General features: G+C 39.3%; 1 protein-coding gene across 1 annotated transcript; it reads right to left on the bottom strand.

Annotated features, from left to right (window-relative positions):
* Positions 1-496: 496 nt before the first annotated feature.
* LOC121504333 lies at positions 497-10,391 on the bottom strand. Its single transcript, XM_041779045.1, has 11 exons — positions 10,264-10,391; positions 8,284-8,468; positions 7,978-8,118; positions 7,597-7,732; positions 6,681-6,858; positions 6,098-6,239; positions 4,652-4,795; positions 2,385-2,437; positions 2,147-2,284; positions 1,012-1,088; positions 497-645 (listed from the first exon to the last, which is right to left on the bottom strand). Exons 1-11 carry the CDS (start codon positions 10,375-10,377, stop codon positions 535-537), a joined length of 1,419 nt encoding a protein of 472 aa, XP_041634979.1. The 5' UTR covers positions 10,378-10,391; the 3' UTR covers positions 497-534.
* Positions 10,392-11,499: the final 1,108 nt, after the last annotated feature.

Here is an 11,499-nt window from a genome sequence, read left to right as displayed (position 1 = left end):
TCCCAGAAGCCTCACCCTTTATCCCTCCTTATGGACAGCCTTGTCTCCACATGACTATTTTTCATGTGTGTGGCTGTGTTCAACCACCTTCAGGTACAGCAGGGGTCCCCGGTCTCTGGCACCTATATTTTGGGGGTCCCGGGCTGAAAGGTTGAGAACCACTGGTTTATTGTATGAAGCTCTTGTGGACATTGCAGTACATTTTACCCCCTGGTAAACTACAAGTGCACAATCTGGTTGCATTCGACTGTTGTTATTTTATTATTAGTGTTTTGTTTTTTGTTCTGGCAAAAAAAATAATGTTTCTGAGGCAGCAGAGGTCAAAAAAGTGCTTTAAATATTAATTCAGCTTTATAGCGTCTGTGTAGAGCCATGAACCTGCATGCTCTTACATCTAAGCCGTCTCGAGTTAATAAAGCCTTATAACATCACTCCACAGTGTACACATGATACCATGTCAAACAGGTTTAAAATAAAGACCACAGTTTCATTTGCATAGGTACTGTGTGAGAGAGAGAACAGTAGGAGTTTGAATCAGGTTGTGCCAGCAGGGGGCGCTGACGTTGAAGATTCCAGGCTCAAATTTCTCACAAAGCGTACAGTGATGTCTGAAGGCAGCCCTCGACGCACCAGTTCATCTTTAATCTGGAGGAAGAAAAAGCAGTTGTGTTCACAGACAGTTATCTCCTATTTGCACTTCAGAGATTTTTATTTTACATTTTATTTTCTGGATAGCTCTTTCAGATGAACACCTGTTTTTGTTTCCTCCTGTTGAATCAAATCATCTAAACCAGACACCGTGACATTTCCTTGATAGTTTTTGTTGTTTACGTCTGATTATTTTGCTTAAATAATGAAAAACTCTGTCCTTTGTCTCTCTTTCAGGTTTTATCAGTGACGTGAGCTAGCTGATAGCAATGTAAGCCAGCTGATTCATTTGAAATAGGTAGAAGTCTTAATTGTATTTTTAAAAAAACAGACTTTAAACACGGTGCATAAATGGGGACTAACCTGTGAGACAATATTCCTGATGTCCTCATCAGACAGAGGATATGAAGAAGAAATCCTCACTCTCAGCACTGCAACAACTAGAAGAGAAGCAACATAAAAAGGAGGTGAAGTTCGTATATTACTCTAACCCTAACCGTTATTCCCTTAATCCTCATACCTTAACCCTCATAATATTGTAGCCTTTTTTTGTTAATTGGGTGGTATTTAACTCTAACCCTAAATCTCATGCCCTAACCCTGGTACCTTTACCCTAACCATTATAATATTGTGGCAATCCTCTGGTAATTTGGTATTTTAGCAAGTTATTTCTTAGAAATAAGATGACAACTTTCAATAAATGTTGCTTAATAATTCCAGGTAATTTATTTACTTTGACCCCTAAATTAAAGTCAGTCCTTCCTGAATAATTTTCAAGTAATTTTTAGGGTAACAGTTAGGGGTTAGGGTAGGGTTGTCACAATAAGAATTGTCACAATATTATGAGGAATTACCTGATTACATTATTACAAGATAAACACTTCCTTAATATACCACATTTCTGAGTTGTTACTTGGTAAAATGCTGTCTTATTACTAAGTAATTGCCACTTTATTCCTGAGAAATTGTAAAATTACTAGTTAATTAGGGCTCACTACAATTCAGTGCTACCTAGATCAGTTGGAATCTCTCATCTCTCGTTTAAAGATTAGAAGTTAGATTCTCTTCCCAAGCCTGAGACTGGCCCAGCATAGCCGGTGGACTGGAAGTCGGGTTTGGATCCCCACCCCTCGTCTGACATGGCCTGGGCCTAAGATGTGTTGTCACAAACTTATTGTACCCTACATATTTTAGGTGTTTGTCTTTTTTTTCTTGGAATAACTTCAAGGTTCAGACCCACTGAAAAATGTATAAGCTGTGTTGCCTTGCTCCACTGGTTGCATTTCCTGAATCAAAAAGGATTTCATTTTTAACTAAACTCTAAGTAGACTATTTACAAAACATTTGGAGTTACCTCTTTAGTGCATCAGTCAAGACAAAGAATCCTTGTAAACTTACTTTCTGGTATTTATTTTGTGTATTTTCATCAGACCAAAGCGTTTTCTTAGACATTAAAAGGACAGAATAATATTGTGGAAAGATTAGGCATTGATCATACTTAAGTTTGAGTCTATGGTTGCAGGTGTTGTGAAGACTGTTGATGGCGTTGCATTCTGTGCTGTTGTGGATTGAGATGGCAGAGCAGCCGTTGAGGGAACATTTGTTGTATTTGGTGTCATTGCAGTGACGTCTACAGCTGTTGTGAGATAAGAAAAGATTTCATGTCAACTTTATCGAAGGAAGACATCAGAAATAGAAGTCAAAGGAATGAAAGAATGAGGAAGGTTTCTACTTACGGTTTCCAACACTAACAATGACACACCGTAGCTCTGAGTGATACTTTGCTAAGCTGTGGGCGTAAATAAGGAAGCTGTTTGTTTAAATTATGCCACAAGCAGAGCCAGGAATATATGGGTTATTCTGAATAAGGAAATACAAACTTCAGAGAAATTCTGTTTCCATTAATGTCACTTGAATTCATTTATACCAATGTCACAGCCTCTTTAAACTAAACCAAATTAACCAGGGCTCAAAACACAAGAGAACAGCAACTTTCCTAAGAATTTAGTATCCACAGTGCTATATTAAAGTATTTTCCCCTTCTTGATTTCTCATTTTTGCATATTTTCCACATTTACATGTTTCAGGTCATCAAATAAATTTTTAAATTATATTCAGCCAGATTGAATCCAGAAATCCCTTAAATAGAATCTGTCTGACAAAGTGAAGTAAGCTAAAAGATTTCAAGAATAGATCGGAAACAAAGTCATTGACATTATCAGTCTGGAATGAGCCTCATTTCTGAGGCTTTGGGACTCCAGCAAACCATGGTGAGAGCCATTGCCCACAGATGGAGAAAACTTTGAACAGTGGTGAACCTTCTCGGGGAGTAGCTGGCCTTCCAAAATGACTCCAAAAGAGTATTGACGACTCATCCAGGAGGTCATGAAAGAACCCAGAACATCTTAAAACCTTCAGGCCTCACTTGACTTGGTTAAGGTCAGAGTTCATGATTCAACACTTATGCTGGGCTTGCACCAAAAGATTTTCACAGTCACAGACTAATAACTGAAAGTCTTTAGTAAATTTTAGGAGTCTTACTGGAGTCAGGGCGCGCTCCCGTCATCTCTATTGTTAAGTTTAAGGTGGTAATCTGTGCTGCTTTATATCAGTCTTTTCCTAGTCTTGGACTTGCAATCATATCAAATGTGTTTGATATGGTCACAATTCGCAGTGACATAACACTATCAACAACCAATAGATGAGCAGTGACAAAACCGGAAACAGGAAACCTGCCGGTCAAAACAACCACAAAAGCAGCAGAGCAGCATAGACGAACAAGAAACACCAGCAGTGAAACATTGACCATTATGAACCGTCCATAAAGAGGAGCAGCTGGTGGAGCTGTGGGCAGATCAGCCCAGCCTGTTCGATGTGAATTGTCCAACACAGCACGACTTTGAAAAAAATTGCATGGTGGGAAAAAAATTGCTAAAAAAATCTAGTAGTAGTCTTGTAAATAGTGACCCTGCAAGATTCACAGTCTTTGTAAAATCTCAGTCTGAGACTAGGCTGTGACTAAAAACTCTAAAAACTTGTCTTTAGATGTGAGCAGGTGTGGCTGATAGTTTTCCAAGAGTCTTTTCCAAATCTTTTCAAAGTCTTCTGATGTATGCCTAGCTTAAGACAGAGACTGGGCAAAAATGGCATCCATGGGAGAGTTCCAGGGCCAAAATCACTCACGACCACAAGAACAGAAATGCTCATCTCACATCTGCCAAGAAACATCTTGATGATCCCCAAGACTTTTGGAGAAACATTCTGTGGACTGACGAGACAACGGTTGAACATCCTGGAAGGTGTTCGTCCTGTTACATCTGGAGTAAAACTAACACAGCATTTGATCAAAAGAACATCATACCAACAGTCAAACATGGTGGTGGTTGTGCAATGGTCTTGGGCTGCTTTGCTGCCTCAGGACCTGGACCACTTGCCGTAATTGATGGAGCTATGAATCCTCCTCTCTACCAAAAAACATTCCCAAGAGCTCAAGCGCGTTTGGGTTATGTATCAGTTCTGACAATGATCTGAATACCACTAGCAAGTCCACATCTGAACGGCTTGGAAAAAGCAGAAGGTGTTGGAGTGGCCTGGTCAAAGTCTGGACTTAAATCTGTTTGAGATGTTGTAGCATGACCTTAAACAGGCCGTACATGCTGGAATGAGTTGGCCAAAATTCCTCCACAGCAATGTGAAAGACTTACTGCCAGTCATGCAAATGCTTGACTGCAGTTGTTGCCACCTAGTGTGGAACAACCAGTTATTAAGTTTAGGGGGCGATGACTTTTTCACAAAGGGCAAGGTAGGTTTGGAACCCCTTAATAAATTAAATTATTATTCATTTGGGTTATATCTGTCTAATATCAAAATGTGAAGATCTGAAACATTCAAGTGTGACATACTTACATGCAAAAAATAAAAAATCGCAAGGATGGAAAATGCTTTTTCACGGTACTGCATATTTGTCCATTTAATTAAAGAACCAAAGTAGAAACTACCTTACCCAGAAACTGACTCTACTACGAAGCAAATAGGATGACTTTCTCCATCCTCGCTCTCTGATGGTGTCCATTGTAGAGTGAATTGTCCTGTTGTTGTGTTGCTCTTAATTACATTATATGGCCCGCTGAACAGCAGCTCAGAAATCCTTAAACAGAAACAATAAGAGAAGGTTTGGTAAGTCAGATAAGCATTTCAACATCCGTGTGTGTACGTGGAGCTAAACTGTTTTTGTTATGACATAGTTGGAATTGTAACGTGGACAGGCATCTGACTCAGCTGAGATTTTGATGATGCTTCCTTCAGGTGGTTGTTGATAATTCACTAGAAATGTTGATTTAATCAGTAGATTCTTTTTCTTTGACTGCCACTGTGTTAAAGTGGTCAAACCAGTACCAGCCTTGAAACCCTTTCAGTAAAAGATAATAACTTTGAAAGTGTTGCAGGTCTCATTAGATTTTGGAGGTCAGAGTGCATGGTCTTCAGGCCTGATGATCATGATTAATATTTCAAAAATCATGAAAGAGAATTTCTGCAAATCTGTTACAAATGTCTAGTCTGACTCAAAGATGACCTGATAAAATTTTGAAGGTCAAAGGTCAAACATTATGTTAATTAGGTCCTAAGTATGTTGTGCTTCTTACATTACATCTCAGGAATGCTTTCAGGGACTTTCTCAAGCTCTGCTCCAGCATCCACTCTGACTCAAGAATGAACCAATTAGATTTTAGAGGTCATTGAACAAAAATCAGTTTCCTTGAGTTTCTTGTTTTGAATGGGATATTTCAGCCAAGGTCAAGCTTGACAGCATCTATTTTGTCCAGGCTTTTTTGCACCTGGTAATATCTCCGGAGACTGCCTGTGTTTTTAGTTCCTTGGAACATTTATAGCATGACCAGGGGCTTGTGGCCACCCCTCTTCCCATCCAGATGGTCCCCTAAGTCATGCACATCCACCCCTTACTGTTTCCCAAAAGTATGGACTTTCAACAGATTATTTTCCCATGCCCCTGATATTATGCAAGGACATCCAGAGAACAGCCTAGAGTTGTTTCAATCTCTCAGGTGATACTCGACACATCTACACCTCACTCCAGCTTGAATTTTTGACCCAAGCATGCCTAAAAATCAACAGGGTAGTCCTTCTCGTTTTATATTCATCATTGCATTGATTTTTAGCTATTTCTGTAATAGTTTCCAAGTGTTAAATAACAATACAGTGTTATGTTACTTAATCTTTCACTGTATATCTTCCAACCACCCTGTACAGGTGGTTCTGTCTACGTTGCTGCAGTCTTATCAACCATATCATAGACATCAGAGTCCACGTTTCTCTAAACAACTGAAAACCATTTATGTGCATCCAAAAAACATGTCTTTGTCCAAAACACAAGAAAAAGTTTTGCAGTTACTGAGTGTCATTCTTATAAAAGCCTTATCTTTCGTCCTACCTGGAATTATTGGCCTCAGCGCTGATGTGGATGTCCAGGGTCTGATTTACAGAGGCGTACAGCTGAGCTCTGTTGGCTGGAGTTGGAGGCAGAAACTTTGGCAGATAGAGTCCCTCAGTGCAGGACGGCACCGCATCATCCACTAGAAGGGTAAGAGGAGCACAAACAGTCAAGTTTTCTAAGGATGAGAATGGTGGTCGTCATACACTTTGATGTAAACTCTAACTTGGGTGCCATCTTGGAGAGGGGTAGATGTGACTTGTAATGAAACTAAGTTTCTAAAAGCAGGAAGTCGATCTTCAAGTTAAATATTCAGAACTGGCTGCAAGTTTCTTTTAGTAAAGTAAGACATGTTTATGATCAAGGATTAGAAAATGTAGTTTACTTTGAATTCCATGCAGAATAAATGGTACATTTGTGACATTTTCCAACCAATATAGCCTTTCTTTATTATAAATGACATGCACTTTAGAGCCAGTTGTCTTTGGCATGCTAATTATTATATTTGCAGTATTTTTGTTGCCAAATAGCTTTGACTTTAAACTCTTCTAAATTTTAAAACACCATGCTGTTAAAATCTTACCTCTTAAAACAAACTGGAGTGGTATTTTGCTGATTGGGTCGTTGGTAGTTTTCACCTGCTGTATGCCGTTGGTTTGAGTCAGTGTGATATTCTGTCTGGGAAAGTCCTCCATCACCAGCTGGACCGCGTACGGACCTTCATTGCTGCTGTTTGTGGGGCGAAACAACAAGGAGCAGGACTGCAAGAAATTGAAAATAAAAATTAGTTTCTATGGTAAAAATTACGGACTTTTTCCACAGGCCAATGGCCAGCAGATAAAAATATTGAAGGTCAAAATGTCTGACTGAAAAATAAGTAAACAGTGAATAATTACCTATCATATCCTGTGTTACTGTGCTTGGGTTGTTTATTTTGACTAATTTGGGTGGTGCCTGTCTCTATGGGAGTTTAGAGCAACTGAAAACTTTGCAGGGAAACAACAGTGTTGAAGGATTTGGAGTTTGTCATTGCTGCAAGTAATAAAGAAGTCGAAACAAAGCAAATTGCAGATGGCTGAGCTACGTAAGCCCTGCGATTGACTGGCGACCAGTCCAGGGTGTACCCCACCTCTGATGTGAAGCTATGTGCTGCTGCTGTTTGAATTCAACATAGGCATATATTGTACGGCTGACTGCATGTATTTAATGAACACACAATTTTCATTATATTTGTTCAAACACCTTATATAAAGAGAAATTAAAGAAAGTTCCTTCCAGGGTCAGGTTGTTATATGTGTCAAGCAGGCTGTATTAGCAGGGAAACAAGAACTCGAGCTCAGACAAGCCTTGAATCAGGCCATGCCCAAAATCAGGCCTGGAATCAGCTGATGCATGGTCAGCCTCAGACACCAGTATCTAAGTCAACTGTCTTCCACTAACTTTTAATCAAAGCATGTAAACAATCTGAAATGGCGTTCCTGTGGATTGCAGCTACTCACAGACAAGAGCTGAAGAACAGACGGTGGCGTGCAGCGGTCGCACTCTAAAGATGTAATTCCATTTCTGCATTTAACCACGTCTCCATCTGGATCAAATGCCAACAGGTGGAAATCTCTCTGACAGTTCGAAGGAACTCTGAAATAAAGAGAATGAATAATGTGACAAGTTACAGGTAAAAACGAGACAGTTAACAAGGAAATGTTTTGTTTTGCTGACCCCAGAAAAAGGCACATTAGTTAACCAGTTCTCCACTGACAGAAAAGTCCCTCTGTAGCCTCGGGAGGAGCTAAATCTGCTGCTGATATTTTCATTCCACAGTGTGACGTGTACATGCCTTGAGAAATACTACAAACAGAAACACATTCAGAGCATTTTCATACCTTAGAGCTGGCAGGATGGTGGTCTGGGGTGATCGGTTGGCTTGGCCAGTGTCTGATCGATTCCTCAGCTCCACTAAAGTCACAGCTCTCCACCTAATGATGCCATTTAAAATGCCACTTATCCAGTTACCACCATCTAACCTGTGACAGAAAGGACGGTTTGCACTGAGTTTCTTACTCAATGAATTTGAATCAGCTAAAGAATTGAAATGCCTTGAAACTGCCTTGAGAGTGAGTTGACTATTTTCTAAGGACATTTTCAGCCATAATCAAACCTGGTGACTATTTTAGTATGAGTGCACTCACACCAGCTGAAAAGCAGCGTTGCTAGGGACCTGCCGGGTCATAACACCCTCTCTCTGACACCACTCTCCGCTGCTCTCCTCCACCTTGTGCAGCTCCAAGCTCTGAGTCCCACAGTCTCCGGATAAGCAGGTCCAGGAGTCTGCATCTGTGCAGGAGTGGAAGTTCAGCTTGTAGCGGAGAACCACCTGTGGGTTGTATTTTAGAGAAAACTGCTACTTTAATCGTATTATTGATGTTTATCTGGCATCATTTGCACTCTTTGGTACTGACAAGATTTGCTTCATTTTACTTGCCACCTACTTGTCTGCTAAAGGATTTATTTCAGCCAAATGGTCGTTTAAAATGTCCAATTTGAGCAGTATGGTACGCTGTTTCCCGCTTCTTGGTGTTTGGATTGTTTCAGTTTACCAACTCTTTACCAACAACTGTGTCACCATTTTCCCTCTGTCTCCAAAACCGTCGTACGAGAGTTTGCTTACAGTTCTGCACATTCTACCATCACGTTTGGTTTTTTTTTTTGTTTGTTTGGTTTTTTTTAGATCACATGCTTTGCTGGGAAGTGGCACACGCCATCCTCAGGCCCTGTTTTGTACGTACGGAACTCTGAGACCCAAAATCCCTCATTTATTTTAGCTTTCCAATCCCTCACCACGTTGGGAAAAAACCTTTAGATGGGTGGGAATATTTTGAACAAATTTAGGATTAAAAAATTACATGGACATGTGTGACAAGGTTAGTGAGAGGGGTAAGTATAATTTTTGGCAGATTCAAAATTGTGAGAAACTCTAGCTATTCTGTTTTTGCCCAAAAGTGTAAAAAAACAAAACAAAACAAAACAGAACAGAAAAACAAGCCATTTTCTTTGTGTTTTTAATTTCTGACAAAAAAGAGATCCCCGGGAAGAGCTGGACGAAGTCGCCGGAGGGAGAGAGAGAAGTCTGGACTTCCCTGCTAAGGCTGCTGACCCAGCGACCCAACCTTGGATAATCGCAAGAAGATGGATGGATGGTCACAAAAAGAGAAAACCATTTTTTTTAAAGGGGTCCATTTTTGTTTTTTTAATTCCATTATTCTGTTTTCTTTTACAAATGAAATACTTGAAGAAAAGAAAATCATGTGACCCATTGGGAAAAGTGAACATTTTAAAGTAAAAGCCCTTGTGTCAAATTTAAACCATCATTTTCCTGAAGTAATAAATTAAAACAAGACAACAAAATAACAGAATGAATAAACAAAAAGTTGGACCTTTTTCTTTTAAAGTGTCTTCTGAATTTCTGTTTTAAAAGTTTTAAGGTGGAAGCATTTATTTATAACATAATGTGTACAAAAAATTAAGTAAATGAAAAAAAACAAAAGTGAAAAATAGACAAAACAACAGGCAGATGATTTTATACACTGTAAAACATATTGGATGGCTATTATTTTGACACTGAGGCTTTCATTTTTAAATGTTCACCTGCCCAACTGACAGAAAGGACAGGAGAGTTTTTAGGCCGTTCCGTTTGAAAAATGTGTTTAAAAATAGATATACTAAGTCCCAAAACTCACAGCATGGTTTATCGTGATAAAATAAATCACTTGCACTGTTATTTGCTGGCATCTTTAAAAAAATAATTTCCATTTCACATTTATCTGCATGCAACATGAAAAATCAGCCGCTGGTGGTTTGACAAACTGAGCAGCAGACAGGATCATCAGACGGCCTGGTTCACACTGCATGGGCTCAGCTCAGACAGCTGCAACTGTCTTCCTGTAGACACTCTGTCTGACCAGGGCTTTAAGTTTCAAATAACAATATGCTCTAATGAGTGAAAAAAAAAGATTTTTGATGATCAGCTGGCAGCATGTAGGATCCAAAAAATTCAGATTTAACTGTGTAATGACTGAGAAAACAGCAGCAACTGCTCTGACCATTCCAGACATTCAGGAAATCTTTATCTGACTCACAACTTTTAAAGATTAAAATCGAACTGTACATACCTCAACAGACCCATTTGTGTGAGTGGTTTTTGGGTAGTAAGTCATCATCGTCCCATAAAAGTGAGTGGCCTTGGCGATGCACACGAGCGAGAACAGCAGCAGAGAGACAAACATGGTGAAGAGAGAGTCTGTCTCTGCACAGACGAGGGAATGAACAATAACACGTTTGACTCTAACTTTGACTGTTTCTGTCACTCTCTTTCCCTCCCACATGGAAAATTGTTTGGGTTAAAGTCAACAAGGAGACAGTGAGGTATGAGGAAATGTGTCTGAGAAAATATTCACTAGAGAAGGGACACCACCGAGAGAATTCTGCCAGTGACGATGAGAGATAAGTGCTTAGGAACAAAGAGGAATTCTGCTGTTTCTCCGCTCTTTCATTTGGAATTTCATCAAAATTGTTCATTTTACCACAAAATGACGAGACATTCAAAATTAAAGAATGTATAGTGTGATGGGAATCTCCCTCTCCAACGTAATACTCTATAACTTTGCTTTTAATGTATGGTAAAATAAGAAATAAAGGAAATTTAACACAAAATGTATGTTTTAAAAAAGAAGCAAAATGGATTAAAATCGTCAAAGAATGGCAAAAAGTTTTAAAAGAAGTACAAATTTGCCAAAAGTAGAGGACAAAAATGTGTTAAAATTGGCAAAAATGGTAGAGAAGTGGGAAAAAATGGCAAAAACGTGGCAAACTTGTTTAAAATGGTTTAAAAGTACAAAGCTTGCAAAATGGATGAAAATGTGGCAAAAGGAACTGGCAAAAAATGAGCAAGAGTTGGCAAAAAAAGGCAAAAATAGGTTAAACGTTGCAAAAATGGGAGAAGTTGGCCAAAAGAAGTGGCAAAAATGGGCTAAAAGTGGTAACAAAAGGGGGAAAATGTGGGCAGAAAAAAGGCAAGAAGTGGCAAAAATGGGTTAAAAGTAGCATAAATTATCAAGAAGTGGCAAAAAAATGACAAACTAGAAGGGCTGTCTGAGGTTGTAGACCCACGCCTAAGCAGCACCACTGAGGAACTCACCCTCCCATTGATTACTATGGTGTTCAAAATGTTGAGGTCTGAGAAAAAAAACGAATGGGTGCCCAGATCATCACCAAATTCTAATCGATTCTTCCCTGTCACCATCCCAATATTCCCTGAAAGTTCAGTGAAGATCCAACTTTCGGTTCTCGAGTTATCTTGTACACATACAAACAAAGAAACAAAGATACGAAACCCTTTACATAAATGT

The sequence above is a fragment of the Cheilinus undulatus genome, linkage group 22 (assembly GCF_018320785.1).
Source record: "Cheilinus undulatus linkage group 22, ASM1832078v1, whole genome shotgun sequence".
NCBI classification, from domain to species: domain Eukaryota; kingdom Metazoa; phylum Chordata; class Actinopteri; order Labriformes; family Labridae; genus Cheilinus; species Cheilinus undulatus.
The sequence above is the reverse complement of the archived record's forward strand: the minus strand, read 5'-3'. Positions and strand labels throughout refer to the sequence as shown.

Excerpts from the sequence above, each read along its gene's own strand:
- LOC121504333 (XM_041779045.1), bottom strand. The coding sequence starts at position 10,377 with ATGTTTGTCTCTCTGCTGCTGTTCTCGCTCGTGTGCATCGCCAAGGCC. Across the intron at positions 2,285-2,384 it reads CATTGTTAGTGTTGGAAACC|CTGTAGACGTCACTGCAATG; the intron begins GTAAGTAGAAAC and ends ATCTCACAACAG. Across the intron at positions 1,089-2,146 it reads AACCATAGACTCAAACTTAA|TTGTTGCAGTGCTGAGAGTG; the intron begins GTATGATCAATG and ends CTTCTCTTCTAG.